Source organism: Carassius auratus, chromosome 9 (assembly GCF_003368295.1).
Source record: "Carassius auratus strain Wakin chromosome 9, ASM336829v1, whole genome shotgun sequence".
Taxonomy (NCBI): Eukaryota; Metazoa; Chordata; class Actinopteri; order Cypriniformes; family Cyprinidae; genus Carassius; species Carassius auratus.
In genome coordinates, this window is record NC_039251.1 from 36,327,326 (window position 1) to 36,340,665 (window position 13,340).

Genomic DNA, 13,340 nt, shown 5'->3' on the forward strand with positions numbered 1-13,340 from the left:
AGATGTGGAGCTGATGTGAACTGTAGTTTTGTTTTCCGTGAGGTTGTGGTTCATGGCTTAAGCTCTGGAAAGAGGGATAAGAGCTAACATCTCATGGAACATGTGGTCTCATAGGTTGGCATTACAGTCCTGTTATTTGCTGACCTCTGTAAGCAAGGTCTAAAGAATGTTCCTCTCTGGTTTTTAAATGGTAAAGACATTTCTGCAAAACAGCCTCCAATTTCACGCTCAGTTTCAAGAGGAACAACCAGCAACGCAGCTTCACAGACACTGTCCGATCAAGATTATAGAGGAGCTGAGTGTGTTTTCTTAGAGACTAAAATACCATGACGGCGCACACACACACACACACACACACACACACACACACACACGCACACACACACACACACACATATAAGACATGACACAGCAAACCTACAGCACAGTTTGATGGGTCCCTCTATGGCGGCGCGACAGGCAGAGCAGACATGAGCAGAGAGAAAGACGTGGTTAAAAAGCAAATAAAACACAGCCTCTGATTCTGAAGATCTGATTGGTCTTTCCCTACAGTGTGCATTACCACTGAATCGTTTCATTAGGAAACATTAAAGATCATTTGTAGGGAGAAGTTACTTACCAACAAACTGTGGAGTAAAACACACGTTTTTATAATAAAAAGAAATTAAGTGAAGGCTTGGATAAAAAAGCTTATTCAGCAAGGATGCATTAAATTGATCAAAAGTTAGAGAAAATGCATTTATAATGTTGCAAAAAATGTAGTTAATTTAGCCAACATTTTCAGCCAAAAACGGGCAACTTTGTTATGCATTTCGCCTGATTGTTTACACGACAATGGCATTTAGGGGACTGAAAACTCATATTTAAAAAAAGGTTTTCAATGTTTTTTGTTTTTTCACAAGTTTTTTTTTTTTAAACTCCACTGTTGAAAAGGAAAGGCAAGCGCAGACAAACACACACAACAATGGCGGATTATATGCTACGGTTGTCGCTGCTCAAGAGTTTGCTAACGCTTTAGCAAAGTCTGGATTAAATCATGTAAACATGTAATCTTCAGTTCCCTACAGGTACTGTGTACTAACAAGGTGACAGCGCCAACTACTGGCCTGGTGTATGTAGCACAGCCTTTTTTGTCCGTTTACGCAGATATGTGTAAAACGTGAAACTGAAGAAAAAACATTGCCATGTACATGTAGCCTAAAACTTGTTTTTATTTTTCTTGAAGAATAAAATGTTTGATTTCTTAAAAATGTTTTATTTTTTATTTTATTTTATCTGATATACTGTACAGTCAAAGAGATTGTGACTCACACAGCAGACCAGAAGTGATTCACTCGAGCTTGTTCAGACATAAACCTAACAAACCGCTTGAGCTGTGAGGACTGTTATCAGCGATCGACGAGAGGAGACAGTGTGACAGCGCAGACGTGAACTTGAAACACAAACTAACGCACACTTCAGGCTCCTTCAGAAGGCTGTGGTATATCTGGGGTTTTCCTCCTCTCATGTCACTGTTTCGGTTCACTGTATCTCAGTCTGCACATGTGATGATGGCTGTTGATGACTGTTGTGGTTTTGTTTTTAGTGTTGAGCAGGTTTATTACCTGCCAGTCCTGAGTTCATGATGACAGTGGGAGATCCACAGCCTGGAAGTGGAGGAGCCATGGGGGGCGGCGGAGGGGGCATAGGGGCAGATATGTCCACAGCGGGGAGAGGAGGAGGAGGAGGAGGAGCGGATGGACCGTTTGGGACTGGAAAACACAAGAAGGAGAAAGCAGGTTCTTTTAAGTCTCCTTGTTACACGTCACATGTATTTACTATTACAATAACAATACATTAAACATAATTACATGAAAGCAACCCTAAGCCAAACTCTAACCATGTAGTTAGTACATGCATTCAATTAATATTACTCAGTACTTAAATGTATAATTACACCGTAACAAGAACACCTTATAATAAAGTGTAGCTGCGGGTTTCATTCGGTTTATAAATTTGACTGATTTTGAATAATTCACTTCGTAAAATTCAACCAAAAAATATATATTCTTGTATATTACACTTTGCTTTTAGCGCTGGATGATGACATCACTGATGACATCACTGATGAACTGCCCTTTTGCATCAATGTTTTCCTATTTAATGCTGTTCAGTCGCTTTGTTACAATCTGTATCGTTAAAAGCGCTATATAAACACAAGTGACTTGACTTGATTTGACTAATATCTCATTTCTCCTCTTTAAACATCAAATGCCAAACACACTGTGGTCGGTCTCTTTATATACTGGCTATGTTAGATGATTTCGTCCTGTCTAAATGGATGTATGTTACCCAGAATAAGCTGCACTGGGATTCATTTTCAGAGGTAATTTTTAAACCTTTGTAAGGGGCGATCTTAAAAATGTCCTTATTAAAATGTATCTGTGTTGCCTTTTATGTTAAAGACTTGCATTGAACTACTTCAATCGGTCTAATCGATCAGAAGACTGTAGGCTGCTACCAATACAATTTTAACATGCACAAGTAGAAACAGATTCGATTTTGGCCAAAAGTGGACAGCAGCAAAGTATTTTTACTCTGCTTTAAAAGTGTATTTTTAAGTATCTATACTTTATCAGTATTTATTTTTTATTTTTTTATGTTTTACTTCATGGCATTCAAATGCACAATACTGCACTTTTTTACTGCACTACATTTCATATGTAATATAATTTAATACATAATTACATTAGAAATCTGGTTCCTTTTCTAATTTTACTCCAGTAAAAGTGTTTCTACGGGGCCACGCACATGACATGCAGGAAAAAATAGTAGGCTAAATTGTGCGCATGATTCACTAATTCATTTCCCCTAATTTGATAAATTCTGACGTTTTAGTACAATGAGGGAACGAATTAGTAAATTGTGTGCACAATTTATTTATTTTTTCTTGCATGTCATGCGTGGGGCTCCGCATGTTTCAAATAAATTATATTAATATAAATATTAATTTTAAATGTTCTTAAATAGTAAAGGTAAACACAACAACAACAATTTTATTTTATGTAATGCAGTAATGCAGTAAAAAAGTATAACATTATGCATTGGAATGTAGTACTGATATAGTACAGATACTTTTTAAATCTACTCGAGTATTTACTGTCCACCTCAAGCAAAACATAGTGACACGTGTAATCTGAATAGAATAAAGTAGACTGTATAACATTGTCACATCAAACTCACATCCAGTATATAGATTTAGGAGAGGTCACTCACGTGTCTCTGGCATTGGAGGAGGTGGAGGGGGCGGTGGAGGATCAGGCACGGTCAGGCCCTGTGCCGCCCCCTCACGGGACCCCCCAGCTACGCCCTGTGACCCTGGCAGATGCCCGTTCCCCTGTGGAGGGGGCGTCAGGATGGCAATGTCCCCGTCCGCTTTCTTCTGGATCTTGATGGTTCCCTGTTTCTCCAGCTCGTGGATCTTCTTCTCCAGGTTGCTCTGTTTCTGAATGGCCTCGTCCTTCTCCTTCACCATCCTCCGCAGGGTGTGCACCTGAGAGCTGGCGTCTTTATACACCTCCTGTCCCCACAGGGAGCAGTTTGAGTTAAAGCAAACTCCTCTGTGTCTGTGTGACAAGCGGCTAACTGATTGAATTAAATGTAACATCTGAATATATAAACGGGGCTGCACAATTAATAGAAATAAAACTGTTTATCATTAACTGACATGAGAGAGCAAGATATTTTATTTTTTTTATATTTTTATGAGAGTGCAATAGGATTCACACTGTTCAAATCAATATGAAACAACATTTTAAAGTAAAACAAGATAAAAAAAGACTTCAGGAATTAAATGGAAGAATAAAAATGGGCACTGCATTAGAATAAAGTCATGCATGTATACTAAAGGTTGCACTTTATTGTACAGAGTGTGTACTTAACAGTGTACCTACTTATTAATTATTAATACATATTATGTGCATGCGCACCATGACTGTAAAAAAAAGTGTTATCAATGCTTCTTTATTCAAATTTGTTATTGTTATCTGCTATTACTGTCATAACCTTTATTACATAAATTATATTGTTAACTGCTGGAAAGTAGCACTAATACTGATTCACATTAATAGTTAATAAGGCTCAGGTGACATCAGAGGAACATTTTTTTTTGTCGAGACAGTTTTGATGTTTTCTTTGGTGATGAGCACTGTATGTGTTATGAAAAGTACAGTAAAGAGTGGTACAAGTGTACATTTGGAGAGGGAAGGTTCTACAGATATTGTGAAATAAGTTTTAAGCATTGAAGAACCCATAATGAAACAAACCGCATTTCAGGAAATCATGGGGATGTGATGTAAGGACGCATCATTTACCCGGACAGAGTCCAGCTCTTTATTTTTTTGCATCAGTTGTTTCTCCAGCTCAACGATTTTTGCCATCGCCTCGTTCTCTGTGTCCTGCAACTTCTCCGTCAGCTAGAAAACCACCAACAAGAATCAACCAGAAATAAGATTCACAAAGACACAAACAAGTCACGCCGAGACAGAGCACCTAAATCTCAAAAGAGTCTGGCCAGGGTTGCATAAATATTAAACTTCATGTTGACAGCAATATCTCTTTAGTATATCTGAATTCTTGACCATGCGGTACACTCTCAAAATCAATGCCACACTATTGAGGAAATTACCTCAGGTCAGGAATTCATCCTTTGGCCATCTGTCACAAAAGGTCAAAGGTCAAGCAACATGTATGGCAGGGTCCTATGATGCTGCATTATCATTAAAGGCTTTGAGCTGAACTCAATACTGCTCATGTGAGCTCATGTTGTTGGGCAGGTGGTGCACTGAATGGTATTCGCTCCTGAATATGGCACTTAAATGATTGTTTTTCTGGATTCTATTGGAAGCTTTTATTGAGCGTAGCTGTAAAACCAGTACTAACATGAGACATGTTCTCCTCCAGCTCCTCCACTCTCTCCAGCGCTGCGTTCTTGGTCTCTGCGTCCTCTAACAGAGCCCCCACATCAAACACGTTATCCAGGTACGCCTGAATCTGCACATGCAGCTTATCGCTCTCGGTGTGCTTCAGTTTCTACTCAAAGACAGCCACAGAGAGAGAGAGAGAGAGTGAGGGATCCTCACTAAACATTAGCGTCAGGAGACTCAGCTCTGGAGTTTACTCACGTCCAGATACTCGTCCAGACCCAGCTTGGTGAAGTCGTACTGTAAGTGCACTCTGAAATTCATGTCTTCCACAGAATGAACCACAATGTTTATGAACTGCATGCATGCAACCTGAAAAACAATACACACCATACTACACTTCATCCCAATAAACCAAATACTTTCTGTTGATTTATTGATGAAAAAAAAAAAGAGTTTTAACTATAGAAATGAAAATGCATAGCAATAAGAATCTTAATTATTACTCTTATTTAATTATTTTTCTGTACAGCTGTGGATTGGGGCTATATATATATACATATATGTACATGGAAATGTGTATATTTGGATGGCCGTCTAACCCATACCATGAAGTCAATGTTGTTATCTTCATTCTTGAAATGTTCCATGAGTTTCTCAAACCGCTGATCTTCTAAACACACCTGCAAAACAAGAAAGAAGTAGCTCATGCAGTGAGAGATCATTAAAATAATGCCCAGACAAAATGGGAATGGGATTTGATCATTGAGTGATCATCTAGAACACAAACTACAGCTTTTAAACAGAAAACAGTGCCTCTGTAATTCTGTAATCTGAAGGTGAATCATTTGTGTGTGTGTGTGTGTGTGTGTGTTAGAAATATCATTAGTGTGTATGTACCTCTTTAAAATGATCAAAGGCGGAGAGAATGATCTCGTGACCTCCTCGAACCAGACACACAGCAGCCAGCAGCTCCAGAACCAGAGCTTTAGTTCTGCAATAACACAATTATCATATATTATATATATATATTTTTTTTTTTTTTTTTTTTGAAGATACAGCCGATTTACACTACATTTCAAAGGTTTGGGGTCAGAAATGCATAACTGTTTTCACCATTTGAGCAGCAAATCAACATATTAGAGTGTTTTCTAAAGGATCATGTGACACTGAAGACTGGGGGAATGATGCTGAAAATGTAAGCTTTGTTAATGAGATTAAATTGCATTTTAAAAATATATTAAAACAGAAAACAGTTCATTTAAATTGTCAGAATATTTCACAATATTTACTGTTTTTTTATCACATAAATTTAGCTTTAGTGAGCATACGAGACTTGTTTCAAACTAAAAAAAAACACTTTGACCCTTTACACAGATGGCATAAAGAACCTGCACACTGAGATTATGGGGACTGTTGTTGTAGCTGCCAGTATTTATGACTCTGTGAAAGAGGAGGAATTAAAGCGGTGGATTCTGGGAAAGTAGCCTCTCTTTCAGAGACACACACAAACACACACACATTTACTCCAGCTCACTGGGTTACCTGGGATTCTTATTGTTCAGACTTAGTGCAATTTCATTCACAGCATGAGGGTGAGACATGACCATGTTGAAGCCATACTGAGAGAAAGACAGAGAGAGGACTAATTAGTAAACATGGCAGGATCTCCAAGATTTATTATCTGAACATAAAACACGAGAAAGACCAAACAGCTTGTTTTTTTATGAATCTGTGTGTGTGTGTGACTGTGTGTGACTGTGTGTGTATGTACGGGTTTTCTGTATAGAAGCACAGAATGTCTTGACTAATGAACTGAAACATGTTAAGCAGCTGATCCTCACTGTTTGTGATCTTTTTTCTTTAATTATAATAATGTCAACAGGTATTTTGTGAGTGTTAGAAGTTGTGTGATTTTAGCTATCAAAATGACAGAGATTTGAGGGAAGTTTACATTTGACACCAATGTACAAGTCGTACGACAGAGAGAATGTATTTAATACTACAGGAACTTCAGTATTACACAAATTAATACATTAATTTGACATCAAATATACAATAAAACACTGCATAATCTCTGTATTTAATAACTCGTTTTAACACCAAGCACATCCCACAATTGATTTAATTCATGCATGTTTATCACACTGACTTACTGATAATAACTTTAAGTAGTTTTGTGCTTTTTATGATTATTTAGCAGTTGAATTAATTATAAAGTTTGACGAAAAGGTGTCATTTTGTTGATTTTGCATTGTACTCTATGATCTGGAAAGCCCTATGAGAGGTCTTTGCTAATATAAATCCAAAGGTGTGTGTGTGTTTCACCTGGTAGTTCATGATGGCTCGTAGGCACATGATACACACATGAAGGTCGTCTTTCTTACACACTAATCTGGAATTCTTCAGTGTCCTCCGGCTGGGTAACGTGTTAGACCTGAGAGCAGAACAACAACTGAAGGTTATTAACCGATGAAATCAGTGGTTCGTCCAACATTACGAAAATACCGTCATCATTTAGACACCCTTGTGCTGTTCCAATCCCATTTGACTCTAGTTCTTCTGTGGAACACAGGAGATGTTTAGCAGAATGTCTGAGCTGTTCACTTTCACTTTCACTGCACAGAAAAGAAGCAGTTTGAACATTCCACAAAATATCTCCTTTTGTTTTCAACAGAAGAAAATAAAGGTTTGGAACAACATGAGGATGATGGTATAGCTATCACACACCCTGTCAATCAAAAGTTTGGGGTAAGTAAGACTTTTTTAATATTGTTGAAAAGTATCAAAATGTCCACCGAGACTACATTAATCTGATGAAAAAATAATAATAAAAAAATACAACAAAAACAGTAACTGTCAAATTCACACACGATCACGTTTAAATATTTATTTTCTATTTTTATTTATTTTATTTTTTCTTAATGATGAATATTCAGCAGCAGAGTTCAAAAGAAGAACATTTATATGAAACTGTACCTTGATAAATGTATTTGCTTTCAAAAAGTTAAAATATTAATTTCTTTAAAAGCATAAAATAAGAATCTCACTGACCCCAGACTTTTGAAAGGTTGTTCTTTATTTTAAAAAGCAAACTATTATTTTAAACATTAACTACTTCTCAAGATGTTTTAAATGATTAAAAGCATGAAAAACATGCATGATTTTCCTGTAAACTCAAATCTAGAGTCATATCCTGATGAAGACTCACAAGACTGAATCAAGACTGAATCAAGGTCTTTAAATGCAACAAGTGGTGTGTTTAGGTCTGTCAGCAGCTTTTCCTGTGAGTGTCAGTGAGGATCTGCATTGTCTTACAGCGCTCTGTGCAGAACACAACAGCAGCGTCATTGACATGCACGCCAGCCTTCGGGCCCGAGCCAAAGGCTTTTATGTGCGAGAATAGAGACGCACAGCAACAGATGCACACAAAGAACACACACAAACATAGGTATAAAGCAAAAACACATTTCACTAACTCTCACCAATCGACAAGGACATACACACACATGAAAAACAGAGAAATCTGAACAGGCTCACAAACAGACTGGAGAAGGTTTACACACACAAACTAAGACAAAGGGCACACAGTTCTTTACAAGACTGTCACAAGACGAGCTTGGCGTGATTTTCTGAAAACACACACACACACACACAAACATAATGCAATGAGGAAACGTCTTGTAATACACATAGGTTTGCACTAGAGCTGTGTGATATGCATCATCTATATCTATGATAATACTGGGATTGTTGTTTTAACCAAGTGGAAGCCTAAAGTCATGCAATTTTGCAGAAAACAAACAAGAACACTTCCACTTTCACTGTGATGTAACCTGGCAGACTACATTTCATAAAACATGGTTCACGTATTGATTGTATAATGTATGACACAGTGAAGCAATGCCGTAAACACAAGTGTGCAAGTGTGCAGTTTTCCCCAATATCAGCATGATTGATAATTTGATATTTATTTTGTTCATCAGTTCAATAAAATTAAATAAATATAGTGAGTTTCTGCTCTATTTTCACCAAAGAAAATCACTCCAAACAAAACCACGACAGAGCTGTTGTGCGTCGACAAACAGTGGCGTGTCATTACTGTGTCATTACTGAATGAATTCACATTTTTGCATGATCCAGTCATAATGAAAGTCAACTACTTCGTTCCCAAATCAAAAAGACATTTGAATCAATCAGCTGAATTAATGACTCATTAATGCAGTGAACTCACATCAACTGGTGGTTTTAGTTTCATATTTAAAATATATATTTTTTAAATGTTATCATTATTTATGCAATTGTAATTGCAGTTTAAATACTTCTAAATACTGCTTTTGCATTACACAAAGGATACTGATTTCATTTGATTGGTAACAGTTATGTCTTACTCCAATTCAATTCATTGATTAAATGTAAGAATCTGACATAAAATAAGAGGCAAAAATCAGTCACACTTTATTTTAGGGTCCAATTCTTACTATTAACTAACCATAACTATGACTTTTGCCTCAATTGGACCCTATACTAAAGTGTTACCCAGCTAATACAGAAACAATACAGTGACATACCTAATTATCGTTCTCAACAAAATCCTTTAAAATATCCTGATATCATTTTTTGGTCAACATCACACACCCTTAGCCTGCACTGACTGCTAGGATTTCACAGCTGTGTTATTGCTGTGATGTGGTTCGTCTTTCAGCTCTGACGTGAGCGGGAATGATAATGTGTGAATGTCTTTACAAAGTTACGGTCTGCTTACATGTCAGTTGTAACTGCACCTTCTAATCTCTTTTGTCCAGATCATCACAAGCAGCTCTTGCAGAGAGTGTAATGTCTTTATCACGCTGTATTTCTGGATGTCTGACTGTGCTCATCCAGAGCCTCGTATCTGTCAGGGGGTTTCATAAACACACGCTTAAACACGTCCTCTACAGAAGCAAAAGTTGACGCTCCAAGGTACGTGGTTTATGATAAGAGAACAGAAAATCATTTGGTCTCGTCTGTCAGTTTGAAATAAATAAATAACTCTAAAGAACCTACAGTTACAAATTTAGTTTTTTTTTATACATTTGGGATTTAGAACGTATATAATATGTGGATTTAACTGTATTTAAAGGGGGGGGGGGGTGAAATGCTATTTCATGCATACTGAGTTTTTACACTGTTAAAGAGTTGGATTCCCATGCTAAACATGGACAAAGTTTCAAAAATTAAGTTGTACGTTTGAAGGAGTATTTTTGTTCCCAAAAAAACCTCTTCCGGTTTGTCACAAGTTTCTGAAAGTTTTTTTCGAGTATGGCTCTGTGTGACGTTAGATGGAGCGGAATTTCCTTATATGGGTCCTGAGGCACTTCTGCCGGAAGAGCGCGCTCCTGTATAGCAGAGCACTGAGAGCACAACAGACTTCACTGATCAGAGCGAGAGCGTCGCCAAATGTCACAAAAGGAGTGTGTTTTTGGTTGCCAGGGCAAGACAACCCTGCACAGATTACCTAAAGAGAAACAGCATTAAGGGACCAGTGGATGGAGTTTATTTTTACAGAGCATCAACGGAGTTGTGCAAGTGTTTGTGTTTGTTTCCTGCATTTCGAAGATGCTTGTTTTACAAACAAGGCCCAGTTTGACGACGGATTTGTGTATCGTTTATTTCTTAAGGATAATGCAGTCCCAACGAAAAAGAGTCACGATCGTGTGCTGGAACCGCATGCGGTGAGTAAAACTGCATCAAATATCTCTGTGTTGTTAACTTAGCTATCAGCGCGTAAGCACATCAAGTAAACAACATGCGATGTTGTCATCAAACTGCACTTTCCACATGTACAGCTTAAAAAAAAAAAAAAAAAGACGACATAAAGTGGAACTTAGTCATTTTCCAAAACCGCTAAGCAAATATATACAGTTTCAGTACATACCACATAGAGACATCGTTGCTGATGCTGCTCTTGTTAAATTTCAGCCTCTGGATCTGATTCTGGATCATAAATAAACGGCTGAATCTGACTGTTAGCCATGGTTTGTTTTGGATGATGGGCTTTCCCTCACGGTAATGTCACAGCTTCCAAACGCTCTCAACGCAAAAGCCTACTGGCGCTTGTGATTCTTTAGCTCCGCCCACACGTCACGCCTACAGACGCTCGTGTTTTTCCGGGAAAAATCGGTACAGACTATCTTTCTCTGATGAATATAATAAAACTAAAGACTTTTTGGAGTTATGAAGGATGCAGTATTACTCTATAGGTACTCAAGATTAACAGGAGATTGAGTGAAAACGAGCATTTCACCCCCCCCCCCCCTTTAACTATCAAATAAGATTGCTGAACAATTAATTTAAATTGAGCTCAATAATGCCACTTTTGTCTTCTGTAGAGCTACTCTAGTATAGTTAAAAATTAAGTTTTTGTTGCTTGCGAATTTTGTGACATTGACACTGATTATTACTGTGAAGCTGCTCTGAAGAAATCTGTATTGTATAAAGTGCTATATAAATAAACATGACATGACTTGACTGTACTGTAAGTGTCCAAATTGTGTTTTTAGTGGTATAATCTCTGATAATATGCTACAGATGCAAGTTTCCTGTAGGTTGAGTTTGCTCTGTGTAAACAGCTTACTGTAGATATTGACATCATGTCTCTATTGTGATGAAGGAGCTGAAAGACTGGATATAAATTTACAAAGACAAGTTTAGCGAGTGAATTCATCACACTCGTCACGTGCTGTGTCCTGACTCATCTTGTGACTTTACTTCCAATAAGTGTGTATTTAAAGCAAACCCTGTTGCAGTATTTGAAAGACTTCCTCTGGAAGCGCATCACTACAAATGAGTGCTCCTTTATTATTATAAACTGAAGACTGAAAACCTTATATTATGATATGAGTAATCTTATTTCACAGTAATTATATATATATATATATATATATATATATATATATATATATATATATATATATATATATATATATATATATATATATATCACAATATAGTTATTTTTGGATTAAATAGGGTCTTTGTTATATAGAATTTTTTGATACCAAAATTTTGTCAGTAATATCACAAAAAGAGTACTAGCCTAAACAAATGAATGAATGAATGGATAAATAGATAAAAACTCAAGCTCACTGAAGACTAACAAACAGTCAAATAAGCATAATAAATTATTTATAAACAATATGACATTAATATGTTGTTTGATTAATATGAACGAAAGAGAGCAGGAATTTGAGACTGCTGTCACTTTAAGAACTGCCCGGGTCCAATATAAATTCCCACTATTAACTAGTTGCTTATTAGCATGCCTGTTATTAAAATACTGGCTGTTTATAGTACTTATAAAGCACATATTCTGCATGATATGATTCTACATGTGTATTCCTACCCATGAGCTTAACAACTACCTTACTAACTATCAAAGCATCAAATGAGAGTTTATTGAGGCAGAGTCGTAGTTACTGCACCTTTAAATAAAGTGTGACCCAGATGTGTTTTCTTTCTCAGCTGTTCGTTTCAGTTAAGAGCTAAATGACTGTCTTTACAAGGATACTAAAGGAGGGCGTATGTGGACACAAACAAGGGTGTGTATTTAACTGTTCAGGGCCTATAAAGCAGCAAGAATAACTCAATGCTATGAGCAGCGTCTTCATGTGCGCACGGCTCTCGAACAACACAAAATAACGAAATGACAAACAAACATTATAATAACTACCTACCTACTAGACACGATTAACACCATGTATATCCATGTATACAGTAAACCCATCTCAATTATAATGGATTTTCCCCATAGTTATAATGTATTACAACTCTTGAGAACTGTTTAAGATCTAAACAATATCCTACAAGTAGAAAAAGCCTTCTTGTTAACCTTCAGTACATGTGGTCATTTTATATATATATATATATTTATTTATTTTTACAGCCGTACGTTATCATGAACGTGTTACATATTACATTGCTTTGCACATTTTTTATTTTAATATAAAAAAATAATGCATTGTTTGTTAATGTAAATGGCTTAAACTTAAACTAGCTCACACCGAAATTAACATTAGCCTCACTCGAAACACTCAAATATGTGAACACCCACTCCTAAAAACTCATAGAAGAGTTACTGTAACATGAAGCTATATTATAAACAGTAGGTATCAATAGTCAACTCAGTAACTCTAACTCTACACTATTTTATTTTATTTCTACATAATTCTATAAAAATCTACAAATCTGAGCTAAAATGAAACACTACATGCAGCAGACATACCCTGGTTTCTCTGAGCACTTTGGGCAGTGTGGATGAGTCTGTGTTCTTCAGGAAGGCATTGGGAAATTTGAGAATGACTCTTAAATGTCTGAATACAACATGTGATTAACATAAGAGCTGAGGGAAAGCACGGAAACTAAACTACTGTATGTGGGCAGAACCAGATTAATGCAATC

At 36.8% G+C, this 13,340-nt stretch overlaps 1 protein-coding gene across 8 annotated transcripts in view; it reads right to left on the bottom strand.

Annotated features, from left to right (window-relative positions):
* Positions 1-13,340, bottom strand: part of LOC113109159 (formin-like protein 2) — a 66,170-nt gene that overhangs the window by 15,452 nt on the left and 37,378 nt on the right. For 5 of the 8 annotated variants that reach the window (XM_026272745.1, XM_026272748.1, XM_026272752.1 and 2 more), the window contains exons 7-16: positions 7,230-7,338; positions 6,447-6,523; positions 5,802-5,895; positions 5,510-5,584; positions 5,163-5,273; positions 4,921-5,070; positions 4,353-4,454; positions 3,256-3,559; positions 1,605-1,751; positions 422-442 (exon numbers count right to left, since the gene is read on the bottom strand). In XM_026272745.1, coding sequence (XP_026128530.1) covers positions 422-442; positions 1,605-1,751; positions 3,256-3,559; positions 4,353-4,454; positions 4,921-5,070; positions 5,163-5,273; positions 5,510-5,584; positions 5,802-5,895; positions 6,447-6,523; positions 7,230-7,338 — 1,190 coding nt within the window. The remainder of the gene's footprint in view (positions 1-421; positions 443-1,604; positions 1,752-3,255; positions 3,560-4,352; positions 4,455-4,920; positions 5,071-5,162; positions 5,274-5,509; positions 5,585-5,801; positions 5,896-6,446; positions 6,524-7,229; positions 7,339-13,340) is intronic. The other 3 variants (XM_026272751.1, XM_026272750.1, XM_026272747.1) reach the window with 1 other exon arrangement.